This window comes from Lepidochelys kempii, chromosome 6 (genome assembly GCF_965140265.1).
Source record: "Lepidochelys kempii isolate rLepKem1 chromosome 6, rLepKem1.hap2, whole genome shotgun sequence".
NCBI classification, from domain to species: Eukaryota; Metazoa; Chordata; order Testudines; family Cheloniidae; genus Lepidochelys; species Lepidochelys kempii.
In genome coordinates this window covers 61,713,176-61,736,852 of record NC_133261.1, presented here as the reverse complement: position 1 = coordinate 61,736,852, position 23,677 = coordinate 61,713,176, and the positions used below count along the sequence as shown (strand labels likewise).

Genomic DNA, 23,677 nt, shown 5'->3' with positions numbered 1-23,677 from the left:
AGTACTGTGACCAGTTTGGGGCCCCACACTACAAGGATGTGAAAAAATTGGAAAACATGATTAGGGCACTGGAACACATGATTTATGAGGGGAGACTGAGGGGCCTGGGATTATTTAGTCTGCAGAAGAATGGGGGGGGGGGGAATTTGATAGCTGCTTTCAACTACGTGAAAGGGGGTTCCAAAGAGGATGGATCTAGACTGTTCTCAGTGGTAGAAGAGGACAGGACAAGGAGTAATGGTCTCAAGTTGCAGTGGGGGAGGTCTAGGTTGTATGATAGGAAAAACTTTTTCATTAGGAGCATGGTGAAGTACTGGAATGAGTTACCTAAGGAGGTGGTGGAATCTCCTTCCTTAGAGGTTTTTAAAGTCAGGCCTGACAAAGCCCTGGCTGGGATGATTGAGTTGGGGATTGGTCCTGCTTTGAGCAGGGGGTTGGACTAGATGACCTCCTGAGGTCCCTTCCAACCCTAATATTTTATGCCCTAACTGTCTGTGTGGACCATGCTGCCCTTCATTGAAAGTGCTCTAGTGCACTTTGATCTTCTCCTGTTTCAAAGCAGTGTAGATCAAAGTCCACGAGAGAACTTTCAGTGCAGGGTAGCAGGGTTCATGGACAGATAGTGCATGGCATGCTAGTGCAAGGTAGATTTACACCCCAAGCTGCCAGGCACTGACTGTTTGTCCAGATAAGTCTTCATTCAGTTCCTTTTCCCTTCCCCGCCCTAGAGTGAACAAACAGTTACCAACCTTTCTGTAACTGTTGTTCTTCCAGATGTGTTGCAAATGTCCATTCCCATGTAGGTGTCTGTGCACTGCATACACAAGCACTGTCCCATGTATGTTGCAGAGCTGGTTCTGCCAGTTCTATATTCAGATGTCATTTTAAGATGACTAAAGGCTGGAGGGAGAGTCTTATATCCTTAACTGCACCTAAAACTACTCAAATCTAATCTTGATGGCTCCCATTGGCTAGGACAATTGGTTGTAAATGGCTCTGCTTACTTAAAAACCTTCCTATGTATGTGTGGGCCAGCCCAGGAAGAATGGACGCTGGGGTCTCACAGGACATGTGATCATGTCTCCTGATACTGGAATCCATCTTAAATCTGGTACTTTTCCATTTAGAAGGAGGGGTGGGACCCAGAGAGACAGAAGATTCCCGCCTTGTGCCAAAGCTATAAAAGGGGGTGGAACAGAACAAAGGAGGTGCAGTCATAAGAAAGCCCTTGTTTTTCACCTAGGATGTCTGTTGGAACTAACAGGGACTGTACCGGGGAAAGGATTGGGCCCAGACTAGGAAGGAGTCAGGTCTGTGAAAGAAGCTTATTGGAACATCTCTGAGGGTGAGGTATTATCTGTAATCAGTTTCTTAATGTATTAGGCTTAGACTTGCGTGTTTTTGCTTTATTTCGCTCTGTGACTTACTTTGTTCTGTCCGTTATTACTTGAAACCACTTGAATCCTACTTTTTATACTTAATAAAATCACTTTTGTTTATTAATTAACCCAGATTAAGTGATTAATACCTGGGGGAGCAAACAACTCTGCATCTCTCTCTATCAGTGCTATCAGTGTATAGAGGGCAGACAATTTATAAGTTTACCCTGTATAAGCTTTATACAGAGTAAAACAGATTTATTTGGGATTTGGATCCCATTGGGAGCTGGGTGTCTGGGTGCCGGAGATAGGAAACCTGCTGAGCAGTTTTTTGTTAAAGTCTGCAGCTTTGGAGGTGTGGACCAGACCCTAGGTCTGCAATTGGCTAGCGTGTCTGGCTCAACAAGACAGGATTCTGGAAGTCCCAAGCTGGCAGGGAAAACAGGCTCAATACTAATTTCAGCACATCAGGTGACCGTCCCAAGGGGGTCTCTGTGACCGAACCCATCACACCCCTTGTATGGTCATTGACTATTATATGGAGTGAAAATCCCATATACAGCAGTGGGGCTAAGAGATAACCCTTAAACTTGCTTTACAGACAAACTTGAGTTATAAAGGATAACTTTATAACACACACACCATGAAAATCTCTAGGAAATTTTAAAAAGTGGCAACTTGTACAAGATACGAGAGCCCACACTCTTTCCAGGGAAAACTGAAAAGAACACAGCATATCACTGTTCCATACCTGTCACAGGCTCCCAGGTCTTAGTATTTAAGGCCTTCAGATATTTTAAGATGTGGTCTTTAAGGAGCAATCCCTTATTCGCAACCCACAGGCAACCAACAAGGTCCAGGACAAAGCTTGTGAGGACCAGAGATCAAAGAATCTTGGCCAAGAACCACCACTTCTAGAAAACCGACTGGATGAGATAAAACTAATCCCCAGCCTAAGTGTTTTCAGAGCATGCTTTGGTCGTCATTTTGCAAAAGACTTCCGCAATAACAAGACAAGGAACAACAACAGGGAGGCAAAAAAAGCAGTAAACCAAAACAGGCAAATCCAGGAAAGCAAAGAACAGAGACAATTCTTTGGACAGTTCAATATGAATATTAATTAGATTGAAATACTTGAAGAGCTCTGTGTAGCTCATAAACTTGTCTCTTTCACCAACTGAAGTTGCTGCAACAAAAGATATTATCTCAGCCACCTTGAAACACTTGGACATTATGTGGCACAGGCCCCTCTTAGTGGTAAAAAGCTTGTATGAATATTTATATAACAGAAAATAGATCTCTCAGCCAGACTTAGCGGTATTGCACTGTTACTGCAAGTTATTTAAAATCAGAAAGGCTTGAGCTGATTTCCAAGGGCATAAGGGGAAGGGGCCCCTACAATCCTTGAGCTCTTATCACTGAGTAATCCTTAATCAAAAATTAAACAGAGTGGAAAAGGTGAGAGGTATGTGCAATCTATAGTAACCTTTTTCCCCACTAAGGAATGTCTATATTGATTGCTTGTCTTGTGAGATGAACCAGCAGTAGAGACCTTCAAAAGGTGAAAATGACTGTAAAACTGCACTCACAAATCTGGCATGATCTAGAGACCACACTCAGAGAATAATGCTGTATAATAGACATCCAAGCAGCTGCTCTGTACATCTCAATGATGGAAACGTTGCTGAGGCATGTAGTGGAGGCTGCTTTACCCACAGCTGAACATGCTGTAATCCCCACAGTTGGCTGAACACCTACGAAGTCACAGTATTCAAGTGTATATATACGTATACGTATGTACACACACACACTTAAATAGTGTGTTGAGATGGACTGATGCCTGGTCTTAACCATATATGCAACCAAATCTAGATGTGAATGAAGTTTGGAGGAAAATAGAAGCAGCTTAATGACTTTATTGAGCTTGAAACTAGAAACCACATTGATAGGAGTTTGGGGTGAGAACACAAGACCACACGTTTCAGGGCCTGAATCTCATTAACACACCAAGCTGATATGAAGAAACTCACTGTAGGGAAAGTGAAGATACATGATCAATGCTATGGGAGGTGGAAAGCTGAAATTGCAGCTAGGTGGGCTGAGCTCTGACACAGATTTAACAGCATTAAGCATAGTAGAGAGTCCACTACTGTTTTGACTTTGGACTATGTAGGCTCTACCTCTTTCTGAACTTCCCAGGTGGAGACACACTTCCACTTCATTAAGCAAGTTTCCCTAGTTTGAAGCTTCCTGCTTTTGGACCTCAGCAAAACACTTGATCTAGCTGTTAACCTGAGACATTTTGGATCCAGGTGGAGAATCTTGTCCTGACCCTGAGACAAAAGATTTCAAAGACCAGGAAGCAAGACGTGTAGTTCTGATGTTAGTTCTAGAAAGTCAGAGAACCAAAACTGTCAAGGCCAGGTCAGAGCTATCAACAGCATCTTGCCTTGGTCCTGAGTTTATTATTCTCTAATGTAAACCAGCCCCTAATAGCCCTTACACTGTCTAAGATGGTGAGCAAGAGTTAGATGCTTAAATCTGACCCACCTTTCCCAGTACTCCATAAGTTTAAGGTCATACTGTACATTATAAATGTCTTTCTGGTGGCTTCTAATTCGACCTCTTATCAGTCCATTAATCTTCCAGTTTTCTTCCCAAAGATTCACAACTTACCTGAGGAAGCTAGCTGCATAGATTAGGTATCAAAAGAGTAATACACTGTTATCTGGATAGGATAAAGCCTTTTAGAAAAAGTCTCCAAAGCTGTTAACTATCTTCAGGAATAGGTGCTTGGGAAACCAATCTTTGGTCAGACTGTCTGAATAGATCATGGAGAGACAAGGTGGACGAGGTAGTATCTTTTATTGGACCAACTTCTGTTGGTGAGAGACAAGCTTTCGAGCCACACAGAGCTCTTCTCCAGGTCTGGTTGGCTCGAATGCTTGTCTCTCTCACCAACAGAAGTTGATCCAATAAAAGATATTACCTCACCCACCTTGTGTCTCTAATATCCTGTGACCAACACAGCTACACTACATAAATAGATCATGCTCTGTACTGAGACGTACAACAATGAGGCAGTGCAAGAGGGCATTAGGATTGACTCCACCAGATTCAAGCCAATTTCTTCAGCATACATGAGTTCAATTCACTCCCTTAGTCAGCATTACTGCCTCCAATTAGAAACCAAGTCAGATACTTTTTTCTGAAGAGTACTCCAGTTTTTATTTAATTAAATATTATTCAGCCCACCTTACTGGTTTGTTACTAATGGTCAACCCCCCAAGAATACAGTTCTTCAGAAGCAATACCTGATATTAATAGCTCACATATAAACAATGTTTACATCTGTAATGCCTTTGCAGAACCATACTTATCCAGCCCTCCTTTTAAAAAGACTGATTATTCAAAAGGAGCAGGGCAGGTTAGGTTACAGGCCCTTTCAAGCTTCACTTCAAACTTCGGTTTCATGTAAGAACTATGTGCAGAATGGAATTTACAATCCCTAGTTTCTCCAGGACAGATTGCCAATAAATATTCTCCACTGCTCCTTCAATAGAACCCCAGCACTGCTCTGAAGGGAACATCTCTTCTAGGCTGAGGTAAATTCACTCTGTTTATTCAATTCTGGAATATTTCATACTTAAATGGAGGATAATTAGCACACAGAGAACCATTAAGATTACCATTGTACAAATCTTGCTCTGAAGAGTTTACAATCTAAATTGGTGAAAAACAGACAAAAGGAGAGGGAAGAGGATACCATATAAATGCAAAGTGGTCAGGACAATAGGCTCAAGGTTTGTTAATTTCTGCTTTTTTTATTGAGGGAAGGATAAGACATAATCCTGTAAACCCTGATTTTATTTCTATGCCTAAAAGAACCCCTGGTCATGGCAATGAATGAAGAAAATGCGCTTTTAGTTGTACCTCAGTGTTCACCATTAATATTCTTTAAAATCTTTCTTGGAGGAGACAAAATGTCTTTGATTTTACACCATTAAAAAAAACTTTTAGAAGATAGTTACCATTAAAAATAACTTGGAATGCCACACACATTAACATTGTCTCATGTTTGAGAACATAGTATTTCCACTATTTCAAGAATGGAATTTATTTTATATATGCATATTATGTATTATTTATATAGACAATTACATTTCAGAGTCAAATAGACGAATGGGAAGAAACACTGGAGGATAAAAGCCATCCATGGTTAAATGATAGTTTATTTTCACATTCAGACAGCTGTACATTCTTCTATAAATAGACACTAGAATATTTACACCATTTCTCCACCCATTCCTCGTGCATTCCACTCAAAATGGTAAATACCCTGACTGACTAAGCCAAACAGGATTATTTCTGGGTTCAATTACTCAGAAGCCTATGTCAAATCAGACAAGACTCCAGCTTGTGTTAGAGCACTCCATTAGATATTTTACATTTAATATTATTTTCTCTAGATCCTCTCTCCTTCCAGCATCTCAGGGGCCTCCCCCCGCCCCAGTAGAGTCAAGTACAGTTCATAAAAAACAAACAGTGTTCAAACATCCATTCTCAGTCTACTTAAAATAAGGTGCGAGATGGATACTTTAACTGAGGGTGCTTCATTACACAGTATTTGCGAAACTCTGAGATATACATGTACAGTTTGACAGAAGCAGTAGTTAAAAAAACAAAATCTGGAACCAGCATTTACAGTACCATCATCACAAAAAGTTGAATCCCCACAATGCACTTCGCATAATCCTGTGGATTTCTGCAGGTTTTCTACAGAACCAGTGTACACAGACTCTAATAGCAGTGCTTTAGGGAGATTGTAGTGATAATCCCACATGTTACATGAGTTTGCCATGTGCTTCAGCCAATAGCTCTCTCTCTTTACCTCTCTTTACTTATTCCTACACACTTAGATTAACTGTTCTAGCTACCATGATATGCATATATTAATTAACTGCACTCTTGGGATGTTAGCAGAGTGGGTCTAATTTCCCATTTGAAAATCACACACGTTACACGCATACCAGTTTGAAGGGGATTTCATAAAGCACAGTCTCCAAATTTCTCCCCTTCATGGTGCCTATCTCTCGCCCACCAGAGAAGAAATAATTCCATAGTTTTATACATGTAACATTCAATCTTAAAGCACCATATCTAATTTTAGGCTATTTCAAAGGAGTTTAAGGTAGCTAGATTGCTCATCTTTACTGAAAAGATTTGAAGGGCCATATAGCAAGAACTCAAAATTGGTGGGTAAAGTGTGAAAACACAGAAGGAAAATAATATAAACTATCACAGTTAAACAACAGGTGATCCATTCAGGACCAAGCTGCTTTCTTTGTGCATATTTTTTGAAGAATCTGAAAGCAGAGGCCTACAGCTGTAAGTGAAGAAATTTGTGACACAGGTACCACTGGAAACAAAAACAACTGAACTCCAGATGCATTAGTCTTCTTGGAAATGGAATTCCAAAGGATTGCCCAGAGCAAGCCATCCTCAGTTATAGCTGGATGCTGATGCTCAGAACTGTCTGATAAGCACAGCTGGTGTAAAAACTCCAGTAAGAATGAATTCAGCAGGAGAATGAACAAGAAAGTCTTAATTTTTTCTAAGGGGAAGGACCTGCAGGATCATACATAAATAACCAAGTTCTCACTGGAGTCAGTAATGTGAGCTCCAGTAACAGGAACAGAAATGGGAGTATAACACACCAATGTGCCAGTGGGCAAGCATTTCCCAATATTGTGATCAGCTGGAAACTGGCCGTGGGGGTTTGCTTTTGTTTTCTACCTCTTTCCCACGAACAGCAGCCACATAAGAGAAGAGACACAACACGGAATAGCAGATCTCATGGGCCTAGAAAATGTTAGAAAAGGAGATAATGAGATTCCAGAGTTAACCGCTTCACAAAAATACACTGACAGATTTGTATTTACTGTATATCCTCCCTCCTTCAGAGTCCTAGTCAGAGGGCACCTTTCAGAACAGCATAGAGAGCACTGGCTAGAAAAAAAAGCATGCAGGGGGGAGGTAATGGCACAGGCTACCCCTCACTATCCTTGTGATGAGGTGGAAAGGAAAGATCCAAGAGTTAATTATACCAACTGAGAGAGGATTTTAGGATTAGAACATCAGAAATCATACCATAGAAGAAGAGAACAATGGTCCATATAGCTTTGTATCATGTCTTTAACAGGTGCCAATGCTAAGCTGTACAGCGCTGCAAGGACTCCTTTGGTGGTGGAGGAAGGGGCTATCTAAAATTACTGTAACACACCTAATTGTCCAGTACTGTCCCTTGAATCATAGTGGTGGTGGGATTTCTTCCTTATTCCCAGTTATGATCATTTTATGCCCAGAAACAGAGACTGCTAGCCCTTGTAATTTCATCCCAGCTAGCGTAACTGTAGATATTATTTTTCATATAAATGTCTAATACGGAGATATTTGCTTCACTATTCTATGACAGAAAGAGGCATAGTTTAATTGTACTTTATGTTAAAAAGTATTTGCAATTATGTTTTGAATTATTCAGTTTGTTGCCATTTAATTCAAGAGGCATCTTTTGGCATTATGGAAGGCAGTCTGAGCCAATGAAGGCTGGGGTGTGGGAGATCAGAGTTGTATTCCTAGCTTTGCTAGTGATCTGCTGGCTGACCTTGGGCAAGTTTCTTCATCTTGCTGTGCCTCTGCTTCCCCTATCTGTAAAGTGGGGCTGATATTATCTTTGTAAAGCACTTTGAGTTCTATAAATTTAAAAACACTATATAAGAGCTACATGTTATGATGAAAGAGGTAAATTTGATTGTTTGATTGTTCTTGTACTATAGAATGTCATAAAATGGCTTACATAAACTAGCACACATTTTCATTTAACCTGATTTTTCCTTCCCACTGTACTCTCTTTTTTGTTCTGGAATATACTACTCCTGGGGGAATTCTGCGCATGTGCAGAATTTATGTCCCCCGCAGATTTCTTTGCTTCCCTGCAGAAAAATGACTTTCTGACAGGGAAGCAAAGGGAAGCCACAAGAGCGGTCATGCCACCTCCCCAGCAGTATGTTTCAGGTGCTCAGGGCAGCCAGCAGAGAGGTAAATCACTGTGGGGCAGGACTGGGGAAGACCTGGCTGGTGACTCATACCCTTGCACTAGACTCAGCTGCTAGTCCCGACAGCTGGGGAGGATGGGACTTCCTCTACCCTGCACAGCATCCGCGGTCAGGTCAGACCCACCCCCAGATTTCTCCCCCAGCTGCAGGAAGCTCTTGAAACTCCTCCTCCCCCTGCTTCCTGAGCCTCAGCTGCAGGGGGAGGGATCCCTGTGCAGGGAGCTGCTCCCCCATCTCTCCAACCCCCATGCATCTAGACCCGCCTCATATCCTGACCCTCCCACCTCACCTTCCCTCCCCACACTCAGAACCCCCTCATGATGAACCCCCCCCTCCTGCACCTGGACCACCCCAACAAACCACCCACACCCGGATCCTCATCCCACCGAACCCCAACCAGCTGCACTTGGATCCCGACCCCACTAAGCCCCACTCCTCCAGCATCTGGAGCCCCCACTGAGCCTCCCACACCCAGACCCCCACACACACTGAGCCCCAATCATCTGGACCCCCCTTCAGAGTCCCATTACTGTTGCACCCAGAATCCCCCAACAAGCCCCTGTGCATCTAAATCTCCCCTGACTCCCAGATCCCCCACTGAGCCGCCTGCACCCAGATTGCCCCACACAGAACCATCTCAACCCATACCTGGATCCCCACACATTAAGCCCCTCCAACCACTTGGATCCTGCCTTGCAGAGCCTGCCTGTGCACACCTGATGCACCAGGCACAGAGGGGCAGGGTGCTGGGATGTTTCTGGGGCGGGCCCAGTCCTTGTGCTGTGTCAGGATTGGGTGCTGAGCGGACTCACCGCTGAGTCTGTGTGCCGGAGGGGAGCTGCACAGTGATCTCCCACCTCTGCAGCCAGTGGCTTGTACTCCCCAGTGTCATGGTGAAGCCTCCACATTTATTTGACAAATAAAATTTACAGAATTTTAAAATATCATGTGCAGAATTTTTAATTTTTTTGGTGCAGAATACCCTCAGGAGTAATAATATATCTAACTTTGACTACAACTATGTATTGTTAAACCTATGAATTGTATATCAAATGCCCTCTTTAAAAGAATATTTTTGTAGTTTTACTACCTCATGGTTCAAATTATCTTATGTAAGAATGCTGAACTTCCATATGGTCACTGAGTTTATTGTCAGGAACTGCACTGGAGACAAAATGTAACTAGAAGAGTGGAAACTAGGTGCCCCAGAGGGAATGAACAGAACAGGTAATCATCAAGTGATCCATTCCCTGTCACCCATTCCCAGCTTCTGGCAAACAGAGGCTAGGGACACCATCCCTGCCCACCCTGGCTAATAGTCACTGATGGCCCTATCCCCCATGAACTTATCTAGTTCTTTTTTGAACCCTGTTATAGTCTTGGCCCTCACAACATCCTCTGGCAAAGAGTTCCACGGGTTGACTGTGCGTTGTGTGAAAAAAATACTTCCTTTTGTTTGTTTTAAACCTGCTGCCTATTAATTTCATTTGGTGACCCCTAGTTCTTGTGTTATGAGAAGGAGTAAACACTTCCTTATTTACTTTCTCCACACCAGTCATGATTTCATAGACCTCTATCATATCCCCCTTAGTCATCTCTTTTCCAAGCTGAAAAGTCCCAGTCTTATTTATCGCTCCTCATATGGAAGCCGTTCCATATCCCAATAATTTTTGTTGCCCTTTTCTGAACCTTTTCTAATATATCATTTTTCAGATGGGACGACCATATCTGCACGCAGTATTCAAGATGTGGGTGTACCATGGATTTATATAGAGGTAATATATTTTCTGTCTTCTTATTTATCCCTTTCTTAATGATTCCCAACATTCTGTTCACTTTTTTGACTGCCACTGCACATTGAGTGGATGTTTTTACAGAACTAGCCACAATGACTCCGAGATCTCTTTCTTGAGTGGTAACAGCTAATTTCGACCCCATCATTTTCTATGTATAGTTGGGATTATGTTTTCCAATGCGCAGTAATTTGCATTTATCCACACTGGGCAACAAAATGGCAGATGAAATTCAATCACCCAGTTTTGTGAGATCCTTTTGTACCTCTGCGTAGTCTGCTTGGGACTTAAATATCTTGAGTAGTTTTGTATCATCTGCAATTTTTGCCATCTCACTGTTTACCCTTTTTTCCAGATCATTTATGAATCTGTTGAATAGGACTGGTCCTAATACAGACCCCAGGGGACACCACTATTTACTGCTCTCCATTCTGAAAACTGACCATTTCTCCCTATCCTTTGTTTCCTATCTTTTAGCCAGTTACCAATCCAGGAGAGGACCTTCCCTGTTATCCCATGACAGCTTACTTTGCTTAAGAGCCTTTGGTGAGGGACTTTGTCAAAGGCTTTCTGAAAATTTAAGTACACTATATCCACTGGATCCCCCTGGTCCATATGCTTGCTGACCCCCCTCAAAGAATTCTAGTAGATTGGTGAAGCATGATTTCCCTTTACAAAAACCATGTTGACTCTTCCCCAACAAATTATGTTCATCTATGTATCTGACAATTTTGTTCTTTACTATAGTTTCAACCAGTTTGCCTGGTACTGAAATCAGGCTTACTGGTCTGTAATTGCTGGGATCACCTCGGGAGCCCTTTTAAAAACTTGGCGTCACATTAGCTATCCTCCAGTCATTTGGTACAGAAGGTGATTTAAATGATAGGTTACAAACTACAGTTAGTAGTTCTTCAGTTTCACATTTGAGTTCCTTCAGAACTCTTGGGTGAATACCATCTGGTCCTGGTGACTTATTACTGTTTAGTTTATCAGTTTGTTCCAAAACCTCCTCTAATGACTCCTCAATCTGAGACAGTTCCTCAGATTTGTCACCTAAAAAGAATGGCTCAGGTTTAAGAATCTCCCTCACATCCTTAGCCATGAAGACCGATTGAAAGAATTCATTTAGTTTCTCTGCAATGGCCTTATCATCCTTGAATGCTCCTTTTGCAGCTTGATCGTCCAGTGGCCTCACAGGCTTCCTGCTTCTGATGTACTTAAAAAAAAATTTTGCTATTACTTTTTGCATCTTTGGCTAACTGTTCTTCAAATTCTTTTTTGGCGTTCCTAATTACATTTTTACACTTAGTTTGCCAGAGTTTATGCTCCTTTCTATTTTCCTCACTAGGATTTAACTTCCACTTTTTAAAGGATGCCTTTGTGTCTCTCACTGCTTCTTTTACTTTGTTGTTTAGCTATGGTGGCACTTTTTTGGTTCTCTTCCTATGTTTTTTAATTTGAGGTATACATTTAAGTTGAGCCTCTATTATGGTGTCTTTAAAAAAAATTCCATGCAGCTAGCAGGGATTTCACTTTTGGCACTGTACCTTTTAATTTCGGTTTAGCTAACTTCCTCAAGTTAGTTCTGATGATAATCCTTGACTTCCGTTTCCCACTTACAAGCACACACAGGGCTGACCATCAAATATATTATGTAATTAAAAACAGTAAGTATGATCTTTAACTGCTATCTTGTGTTTAACAATTAAGAATATAAAAACTGATACAATGGAAATGCTCAATAACTCATCTATCTAGTATCTTGTCTGACAGGGATCAATACTTTTCACACGGGAGTCAATACCTTTTGAGGATATAAAATCCCTTTTATGTATCTCACTGCTCAGTATTATACCAAATGGAGAGAATTCTTCATGAACTCAGCTAGAGATCAATTTATGCTCAGAAGTCAGACCCACCTTTCATCTGTTTTGTGGATTAGGCACTTTGGTCTGCAGAGTCATCAATTCAACACTTATCAACAGCACAAATATAATCCATTAGAAAAAATTCACTAATTAACCTCTCTCTAAAATGGACCCTTCTATGCTGCCTCAGGATCTCCCTTAATTTTATAGAAGTAGGAAGCACCAAGCTACAGTCTCTTTGTACAAGAGCTAGAACAAAAGAGAAGGTTGTGTTTCACTGTAGCTCTAAGGCTGCATAATCCTGTGATCCCAATTTCTATTGTCTTCACTCAAATTTTCTACTAACACTCTTCCACAGAACCTCCATTTGGAGGAGCAGTCTGAACCGCATCCCACATGGCATTAAGTCAGTGAACTGCAGGACAAAAGAGTGGTCTCAGATATCAGAGTGATGGGCATCGTATGAGAACTTAAATATATACCCTCTAAAAGAACTAGAAGGCATGACAGTTCACTCACCATTGGTGTCTTGTACTTGTGGCTCACCACTTCTTTAGTTTCAGGAACTAAAACCGGACGGGTAAGAGACAAAACAAAAAGTTCAAAAAACGAGAGGAAAAAGTGAAAGAAATAGCACAATGTTCCCAAAGGAAAGGGGGAGGGAGGCACACAGACAGCAGCTGCAGGAACAGGGCACCTCACTACTCCTCACTTTTAGATACTATTCTTTCCCTATATTTATACTATCATGATCTTTTGACGATACCAGCAATGACACGTTATGTAATTCAAGATGGCATAAAACATTTCTTTGGCTCCTTGATTGAGAAAAACGAATAGTAAGTGTTTGATGCGTCTCAGACTCATCATTGGCGTTGCTGGTGCAATTAATTCCTGTCCTGTTAGCAGAACACATGGTAAAATCTGTTTATCAGCACAACCATATAGTCTAAACCAACATCTCTTTTAAAGCCACTTTGCTACTTTAACTGCTTGCTCCCCAGTGTACCCTCTAGAAATCTGAATTTTCCCTGTGCTACGTGGTAGTCTGACTGGATACTTTTGCACGGGGTTCAGTTAAATCCGTAAAAGAATGGGGATTAGACTGTGGAGAAACCAATCTTCTAGAATGGAAGACTATTTCTCCTCCAGGCCAGCTGTATCTTGGACACTGTTCACTGAACCAATTTCATTAAGTCTAACACCTGTACTCTGGAGTTTATCGGGAGACCTCAAGGAAAATGTTCATTGCTTTATGAACAAACTTACTCAAAACTATCAACATACAAGATTTCAGTTACACATGGCCCTCAAAATATCAGGCTTGATTTGACTTCTAGGTGTATTAAAGGAAACATCAGCAAGAGTTGCAGTCGATGACACAGATACAATCTGTTACCAGGAAAGCTCAGCCTTTGCTCCCTTGCACTGTCGCTGACAAATACAGGAGGAATGTAGCACAGAATAGCAAAGGAAAATTTTACCCTCTGCTCTCATTCCCCCAAAGTGCCCCATGCTGAAAGCTACAACCCTCCCATTAGTATGTTCCACCTACACTGTGCTTCTGTCCCACTCTTCTGAGTCTGTGTGAATGATGCTCTGCACAAATCTCATGGAAAGACAATATAGGGAACAAGCAGAGCACAAGGAGTATAATGATGCACTACGAACATAAAGGCAAGTTTAGATTTTTAAAACGAAAGGAACAACAAAAAGACATTTTATTTTGAATCCTTTCCTTTCAAAGTGGCTGAAACCTGCCTGGGAATTTCTGTATGACAACAAAAATCTTAAAGTAAACATCATAAATTATTCAAAACCAGACCAAATAAGAACCAGTTTAATAGAGGAAGGTGGGGAAGGAGGAGTGAATATCTTATAAAGCATAGAACCTAGTGACAGAAAGACAGTAACAGGCAAAATATATAAACATGAGCTCAACATGAAGAGCTGGGGGTGGAGGGAAATGGACACCAAAACCTAGCCATGCAGCTGTCACCCGTTTGATTATGATATGACACAACAAAAGGTAATATGGAAAGAGGGCTCATACTCTAGTGAGTCAAAACTAGGCAGTGCAGACTGGTTCAAAGAGAAGGGACTCTAATAAAAATCAATGTCTATGATTTGATCTTAGTGTATCACAGTATCAACATCCCTGGAAAGACCCATGAAAAATGCAGCCTTTGTTTAAAAATAAATATTTGCCTTTGACATTCTCCATTTTCTTGGACAGAGGCAGCTACTTCAGAGGCTGAAAACTGGGTTAAGTCCATACCCAGGCTGCACTGCCCCATGACACCAGTGGCTAGAGCTGGGAAGAGAATGAGGTGCACATCCAAGCTGCCTTACCCGTTGGCACCAGATGTTCCAAATTAACTCCATGTCACCAGGGGATAAAGGGGGAGTGAGGTGGTGCACAGCCAAATGGGATAGGATTACAGAGATGTACAAATCTTATTTCTCACTGGATAACATACAATTGTTCATATACTCTTCAAAAGCAGGAAGAGGAAGCTGGAAGGAGCTGGTGGCATGAGGGAAGGAGAGAAGGGAAGCTGTAATGTCCCTGATTCCCAAATACACAGCAGGGTGAGGACCTAGGGAAGAAACCACCTCCTTTCACACTCACTAAAGTCACCCTCTCATCAAATTAATGACTCCCCTGTAGCCCTCCAGTGGGAAAAAAATACTCCTGAGAGGGTGGGGTTAGGAAGGAGAGAAGAGAAAAGCTTTGGGTTACACCCCCAGAGCTCAAAGTGCTAGCACTGCAGAATATATAAATCATACTAATTTTTTTTCTTCTAACAATAAAATTAACTCAATACTGTTAAACTAAGAAGATGAAGGGGATAAGTTACTGAGCACCATCCTGCAGCCTCTGGCCCTGTGAATGAGAATATATGGCACTAGCAGAGAACTATTTCAGGGGACATCACTTTACCTGCTGGAGAATGAAGGTTTTCATAGCAGCGGCGATGAAGGGGCCACGAGAAAGTAAAGCACAAATACACAGCAGTAACTCAAATTCCAGAAGTAAGAGCCTTACACTTCTTCACTTCCTTTAAATCTTTGTTCCCGTTTGTGGACAACAACCCATGGCTCTCACTTGGGCCCTGGTCTGAAATCACATCTCCAACATCCACCTTGCCATGTTAACCTTGTTTTTACAAATGGCCTTTAATTTCCTACTGTCTTGTGATATTCAAATTCTTACACTCCCACTAAAAAGACCATGCTCAGAAACCACTAAAACCTCAAAAATAATTAAAGTTAACTAAATTTCCTGGTAATTAAGTCAGGCTGACTGGACTAGAATTTCCAGGATCAGCCAGCCCTCATGCCTTTTGTTAAAGTACAACTGTGGCTACATCTCCAGTCTTCAAGCACAGAAGCTGATTTTAAGATTTAGAGTTTTGTTAGCAGCTCATTCACTTAATTTTTAAGTTCCTTCAGAACTCTTGGATGAATATTACCATTTTATCCTAGTGATTTATTGTCATCTCTCTTTTAAGCATAGAGTCTAATAGTTTCTCATCTTCATTATCTTTAAAAGTGTAGCTCTAGGGGAAATATCTTTCCATTGGTCTCTGTACAAGAAAGCAGGTTAGATTCTCGGCAGTGTCTACCTTCCTTTCATTTTCTCGTTGGTAATCTGGTGGACCAATAACTCCATTGCAGACTTCTTCTGACACATTAAAATAGCCAAAAACTCATAGACCAAATAAAAGGCAATTAACTATTTAATCTTACAATTCCATCTTAATTTCCACCTTTAATGTTACAGGCCATCAGATTACGTCCCTTTCGATTTGTTTAATCTGAACTAAAGAATAGCATGCTAACGTCTTGATCTTTGCCTTTTAACCATAGCACATTTTTCTTGCCTTTCTGCTCCCTACTTTGTTCAGGGGTAGGAATGCCTTCTGTGATTTATCAAGTTGCTTAAATAGCTTCTAAGGATTTAATTTCTTAATTTTTGTCTTCAGTTTCTTTCTAACTTGCTTCCCGATTTTTTACTCTAAAGCTGCCATTCCTAAAGTTGAGTGTCACAATACTGACCTTCACTACAATCCTTCCCACAATGCACTTGAAATTCATTTATGGTACAGTCATTATTACTTAGTGGCTAAAACTAGAGTTACTTTTTGAACCAACTTCTCTGTATTATTTTGTATCAAGTCAAATGTTGCCTCTTCTTGTGCATGGTCCAGAAATAGCTATTTGAAGAAGCAACAGTGTCTCAAACTGTCCCTCCAATGATGGCCAACTGTGACATTTGACCAGCTAAATGTCTGGGTAGTGGAAGTTACCTATTATGGTTTTAGCAGATTTTATGGGCTCTGATCTCTCAGCTTTGTGCACTTACTATCACTACTATTTTGCAACCCTAAGTGGTTGCTAACAGCAATGCTATAATAAATTTGTTGCCTATTTGGGGTAAATATGGTACAAGAGAATTAGGCAACCACACAGTGTGGAAATCTTCACCTTCAAGCCAGCACTTACCAGGAGCATCCGTAAACTATCCCAAACTTTTCCATATGTTGCATTCATTGTTCTGAGATGTGTGTGTGTGACAAGATAGTTTCAGAAAAGGTAAAGGGAAAAAACCTGTTCATGAAATGACACATCAAGTCTCTTAGCCAGTAGCTTAATTGCCTTCCAGTCATTGTACTCTGATTCATGACATCCAATGGTGTCATTTGAAGGACTTGATATCAGAACAGAAAGGAGGCAGTATAGAAGTCAAGATCAGGACATGAAGCTTTCAGATCCCAGTATCAGTTACATTTCTTAGAATGGTTTCAGAGTAACAGCCGTGTTAGTCTGTCTTCGCAAAAAGAAAAGGAGTACTTGTGGCACATTAGAGACTAACCAATTTATTTGAGCATAAGCTTTCGTGAGCTACAGCTGTAGCTTATGCTCAAATAAACTGGTTAGTCTCTAAGGTGCCACAAGTACTCCTTTTCTTATTTCTTAGAATATTAGGAAAGAGGATCCATCAGTCAGTGCCCTTTAATCCAAAGCAGTGGAAAAGAACCAGAACGTCTGAAAACCAAGACAGTGTTTTTTTTTAAATGATGGATGTAAGAAAAAATTAACACTGATCAAATAATGAAATCAATTTGTAAATTTAACCTTTTTAAAAGAAAAGTTTCACATTTCTGTGAAGATCTAAACAACAAATGTGCAGCCACAGATGAAAGAATGAACCACTCCAGGCTTGGAATCCTTGAGAGGACCATTTCAGAGGGTGTGAAAGACTCAGATGTTTTATAAACCTTCAAAATCTTAAAAGACCCCTATTTTTTCAGACTCTGGTTCAGAATATCATGAATCACACTGATACTGGGAAACTCCTGAGTATTGCCCAGTCTGGGTTTAAGAGGATAATATTTAACTGCAATCACTGGCCAAATAGCACTAGTTCTCCAGTTTCTCTACCATCATCTCTCTCCTCCACCATGATTCTGACACTGAAAATAAAATCATTGACTAAACTGCAGTCCAGAAACATCCTCTTTTTCCAGAATAAAATAAAAATAATACTTGCCTGGAGCAGCAAAGGGGAAATTTCACTGTGAGCAACAATCTGTCTCGGAATATTATATGGCACATTTGATCATGACTTCTGAGGAGAGGAGACTTCTGAAGAAATAATTTCTAAGCACCTCCCACTTCATTGACTCATTACTGTTATCCATGCTGCACAAAGTGACTTCAATGGCATACTGACAACGTGCATCTAGGCTACAAGCCAGGATTATGAAAATCTACAAGTTTACTCTGATAGTGTCAAGACACCAATCCTCCTAGTCAGTCAGTCTCTCAGATGCAATCTATATTTCTCCCTCTCTATGAAGCTGCCTACCATCTAATGAAGTGGCTCTCAACCTTTCCAGACTACCGTACCCCTTTCAGGAGTCTGATTGGTCTTGTGTACCCCCAAGGTACACCTCACTTATAATCTACTTGCATACAAAATCAGACATAAAATACTAAAGTGTCACAGCCCACTATCACTGAAAAATTGCTTACTTTCTAATTTTTACCATATAATTATAAAATCAATTGGGTTATAAATATTGTACTTACATTTCAGTGTATAAGTATATAGAGCAGTATAAACAAGTCATTGTATGAAATTTTACTTTGTACTGACTTCACTAGTGCTTTTTATGTAGCTTGCTGTAAAACTAGGCAAAAACCTAGGTGAGTTGATGTATCTCCTGGAAAACCTCTGCATACCCCCAGGGGTATGCATACCACTGGTTGAGAACCACTGATCTAATGAACACAACTCTGAGACTGAGGACCGGAAATTTGAGTTACTGCCATGTGAGTACAGACCTAATATCAAAATAATGTAATTACCAAATTCCTCCAGGACAAAGACTCCTCGCACAGTATTGCACTTTTTAATGTGATTCAGCTCTATGAAAACCTACAACAAAACAGGGAGGAAAATAACAAGATTAGTAAATGAGGGACAACTTTTTATTCAAAAAACAAACAAAAAGAAACACTGTCACGGCTGATATAACTTGAAACATTGTAGCACATACTACTACTTCATTTATATAGTTTAATACATAAATACAGGGAGATTAAAAAAGATAAATTTGCCACAATGCTAGAAATTAACAAACAACTTAAAATGCTAAGAAGCGAAGACAGCAGAAGATGGAGTACCTTCCGCTCCTTGCAGGAGGAGAAAGCATGGAAGAGAAACGAAGGAGTTAGTAACTCTGACATATCCAACATTGCTACCCCTTCAGGCACTCAATTGAATTATAGCAAAGAGAAAACCAACACACCTTAAATGCAACAAAAAGGGGGACAAGAAATGGCTGGCTCCCAAATTTGGCATACGATTTATGGCCCAGGTCCATCCCACTTGGTTTCTGCCCCTCCATGCATCCTCCTCCAGCACAGAGGGCAGGCAAGGGGCAATGTGCTTCCCACCCTCATGCTGCTTCTCTTAGACCATCCACCAGTCAAAACTTAATGGGGGAAGGGCTGCTACCCTTCCCCACCAGACAGCACTGCAATTGAGATTTAGCAACAAAACTGTTTGTAGATTTTACATGGTATGTGCAGTCCGTGTTGAAATTGATCCAGACGATGACTTTGGGGAGCACTGATTTAATCTTTAAAAAACATGCATGAAGACTCCGATATTTGTTTTTTGTTTGTTCATTTCATACAGTATGCCACAGAGCCACTGTGAGTTGGGTACCCATTGGGGAAAAACAGAACTGTTTTTGACTGATCTTTGGTTTAAAAAATAAGAATCCAAAAACGGAAAATAAGCCTTCTCACAGATCACACTAATCATTTTTTCCCATGTTCTAGGACACAGATGCCAGCTTTGTGCAAATCAGTAAATTCTCCGAGTTCAACGAGTCCAGTTAATGCCCTATACAATTAAACAATCTCTTCTGATGTGCATCCACATTCTGGAAAAGCATAACTGCAGTTAGTCCTTTCAGGCCAAGAGACAACTTGTGGGCATGAGGAGAAGGTACAGGAAGGTGATCAGGAATCAGCATTATACTCAGATCCTAGAACATTTGTTTCTTCAGCCAGGAAACATACATATGAAGAGTAAGATTGCTCCAGTATCCTGAATAAGTCTCCTACCAATACCTTAGAGATATTCTTGAAAGACTGCATAGCAATGAACTGCAGTGATTTTTTCAGTTGCTATGTACTTATAAAGCTGCAAGCTCAGGTGTGGATTTAGAGATAAATTTACTGGAGAAATTGAATCTACTAGGAAAACAGAAAATGCAGAAAGGTATCCGAGCACTTCTTTTCACTACACCACCAGTAACAAACTACTTTCATTTAATCCCCAAATCATTACCTGGACAAGAAAGGCAAGGGGGGGCCACCAGGCAGGACCCAAGATCATGCCAGCTAAAAGGTCTCTTTTAGAAACAGTCTTACCTATGTCTGCCTTCTGTAAATAGATCAATTCGCATTTTGAGGGTAATCAAGGTAAGTTGATTTTCAAGTACAGATGATGTTTCCAATAATAGAGAAGATCTAACATATGATTCCAGGTTATTTATTCCTCATTACCAGAAAATAAACCTGAGATTTTTTTTGTCAGCAAACCTGCAACTTGCCTCCTTCTCACAACCAAGTATTCAGGGAATAGAAAATTAATCCCACCACTTTGTTTACCTGCGCTCTTTTGAAGTTTAGTTTGTCAAAAATTTTATCACCCTCTATTTTTCTCTTTTCGGAGGGATACACGGAAGAGGGAATAAGGGCATTATAAGGGGATAATTATCTATTTTTTATCCACTTAGATCATTTCCATTGATTGCAGTAGCATTTGCTGTTACGGTTCATATTATGCAGCTCAAGCTTTTTTATTCAGGACCTCAGTGGAAAAGTTCAAATAGATCAGATACAATATTAATTATCTAGCAGCCCAAAAATGGTCAGTGCAAGGCCTGGAGGCATCTTGCTCATTTGAACAAAAACTAAGGGATGATGCATTTCCCCAAGTGGCGGAATTTATGGGAGTTTCCCATTTTTAGGAAAGTGAAATCTTTGAAAATAAAACAAGAATTAACAACATAACAATTAGTAGACTATTTGTAACCTCTCATGGGGATAGTCTTCCCCTACTCTAAAAGGTCACCAATTATAAGAAAACAGGTTTACACAAAAGGTTAATAGGTATTCCTTTCTATGTTTTTCATAGTTTCATTTTGTGTCTTGAGGGGTGCAGATGCTCTCCCCTCAGTTTGAAAGCAAGTGAACGTAAAAAGGAACAAGGCTTATATGGGGAAACAGTAGAGGGAAGATTTAATTAGAGGAAAAGGTAACACACTCCACAAGGGACTGACTGACAGCAGCTTTTCTCTCTCTCTCTCACATACACATACCCCACCCTCCACTAAAAACTGGTTCTACTGTCCAGCACAGCACACCTCTAATGACATATGCAAAACAAACATGAACACAAAGCAAAAAAACAAAAAACAAAAACAAGGACTAAAGAAAGCAAATGAAACAACATCCAGAGAAAGGAAGAAAATGATAAAACAATTCTATTTGTGTTTCCTCTACACCCACAGATAGATTGCTATTTGGAAAGGGGGGAAAAAATCAGTAATTTATTCTCATCTTCGTCTTCAATGTGAGAGAGTGTCATTCTCTTATTCTATTTTCTTGTCTGGAACTTTAGACTCTCCCCCATTTTTAAAATACAAAAATTAAACATGATGAAGAAAATTACCTGAAATACCTGCAAATGTACCTAGCTTAATCTTACAGACACCGTGCTAAATCACTGTGCCATCAGAATGTCAGAGTTCACTACATGATAAATTATGGCATCTTAGATTACCACCTACTTTTTGTTGTTGCTGTTTTAGTATTTTGAGTACCAGTTACCTTGTGCACCTACAGAATTCTGGCAGCCAGAAACAAAGTTAATACCCACCTCTACAACTACTTTTACTTTTTTTTAAAAATGTACTATAGATGTCTACACTCTGAGAATTTCTCATTTCAATATTTAGAGAATATAGGCCATATTCCCCTTTGTCCTACCCTTTCCCCATGGTGGTGCAGGGAAGAGGAAACACATTAATGCAGAGGTGCTGCGAAAAGCTTCATGCTCACATACTCTTGCTGAAGATTCCCTCCTACCTGACTATGCATAAACTTCAGGTTAATTCCTTCCAGTGTGACTTGCAGAAGCCCTCCTTCACCAGTTTTCATATCCTGCACTGGGAACTCACCACCCAATTCAGGTCCTGCAATATGATAACAAACAAAGAGAAGAAGGGCAGGAAGGAATCAAATAGAGTGATCTGCACAATACTCTCCATTTATTGAGTGACTGAAGCAAAAACTCCATGTAATGTACACTGCAACAGTGGATTGGTGCTTTTATGACATGTACAGTGTAGAGTACTTGATTAAAGGCTAGCAGTGAGTGCTCTAAACACCATCACATATTTCATTGCTGGTGTCTGTAAATCTCTGTAACGTGTGAGGGAAATTAAAAGACTAGCTCAGAGTCTGTACTTGTCATGGCTTTTTTTTTTTTTTTTTTTTAAAGTTAGCTCTCTTTTCTGTATGATACACCACAGTGGTTGACACCTTACACAGCATTAACCTTCAGCAGAAGCAGAGCAAATATAAATTCACCTGGAGCTTTGAATTTCCTGCAATTTCATATGAACATAGAAGTGTCCTAATGGGGTGAAAATAAAATGGAAATATTCTTAATCCCACAAAGAAAGAAGGGCTTCTTGAATCCCCCATGTCATAGAATCATAGAATATCAGGGTTGGAAGGGACCTCAGGAGGTCATCTAGTCCAGTCCCCTGCTCAAAGCGGACCAATTCCCAACTAAATCATCCCAGCCAGGGCTTTGTCAAGCCTGACCTTAAAAACTTCAAAGAAAGGAGATTCCACCACCTCCCTAGGTAACGCATTCCAGTGCTTCACCACCCTCCTAGTGAAAAAGTTTTTCCTAATATCCAACCTAAACCTCCTCCATTGCAACTTGAGACCATTACTTCTCATTCTGTCATCTGGTACCACTGAGAACAGTCTAGATCCATCCTCTTTGGAACCCCCTTTCAGGTAGTTGAAAGCAGCTATCAAATCCCCCCTCATTCTTCTCTTCTGCAGACTAAACAATCCCAGTTCCCTCAGCCTCTGCTCATAAGTCCTGAAAAGAAAAGGAGTACTTGTGGCACCTTAGAGACTAACCAATTTATTTGAGCATAAGCTTTCGTGAGCTACAGCTCACTTCATCGGATGCATCGGATGAAGTGAGCTGTAGCTCACGAAAGCTTATGCTCAAATAAATTGGTTAGTCTCTAAGGTACCACTAGTACTCCTTTTCTTAAAACTGTGTGACAGCTCCCAGCCACGCCAGTCTATTAGTCAGCCAAACAAACTTAGGATTCCAACAGCCCTTACTGTACCTTGCAGGTAATGCTCGGTGCCCAGAGTTCCCATGCCCCCAGCAGAGTATTCCTCTGTAGTATCCAGCCTGCCACTGAACACTCAGAGGAATTACCAAATTAGTTGTCCAAAAAAATAAACACACCCACCTGTTGCCCTTCTCTGTACCTTTTCTATTTTTCATATAACTTTTTTGAGATGGGGCAACTAGAACTACATACAGTATTCGAAGTGTGGACACAACATGGATTTATATAGTGACATGATGATATTTCCTGTCTTATTAGCTATCCCTTTCCTAATTGTTCCTAACATTGTTCGCTTTTTTGACTGCCGCTGCACACTGAGCGGATGTTTTCAGAGAACTATCCAAAATGACTCCAAGATCTCTTTCTTGAGTGGTAACAGCTAATTTAGACCCCATCATTTTGTAAGTATAGTTCAGATGATGTTTTCCAACATGTATTATTTTGCATTTATCAACACTGAATTTCATTGGCCATTTTGTTGCCCAGTCACCCAGTTTTGTTAGATCCCTTTGTAATTCCTCGTAGTCTGCTTTGGATTTATCT

At 40.6% G+C, this 23,677-nt stretch overlaps 1 protein-coding gene across 30 annotated transcripts in view; it reads right to left on the bottom strand.

The window, feature by feature from the left end:
• Positions 1–5,593: 5,593 nt before the first annotated feature.
• MADD (MAP kinase activating death domain) overlaps positions 5,594–23,677 on the bottom strand; it is a 123,697-nt gene continuing 105,613 nt past the window's right edge. For 20 of the 30 annotated variants that reach the window (XM_073348277.1, XM_073348284.1, XM_073348281.1 and 17 more), the window contains 4 exons: positions 21,834–21,940; positions 18,534–18,603; positions 12,675–12,721; positions 5,594–7,241 (listed from right to left, as the gene is read on the bottom strand). In XM_073348277.1, the coding sequence (XP_073204378.1) occupies positions 7,134–7,241; positions 12,675–12,721; positions 18,534–18,603; positions 21,834–21,940 (332 nt within the window). In that variant the 3' untranslated portion in view covers positions 5,594–7,133. The remainder of the gene's footprint in view (positions 7,242–12,674; positions 12,722–18,533; positions 18,604–21,833; positions 21,941–23,677) is intronic. The other 10 variants (XM_073348293.1, XM_073348298.1, XM_073348296.1 and 7 more) reach the window with 1 other exon arrangement.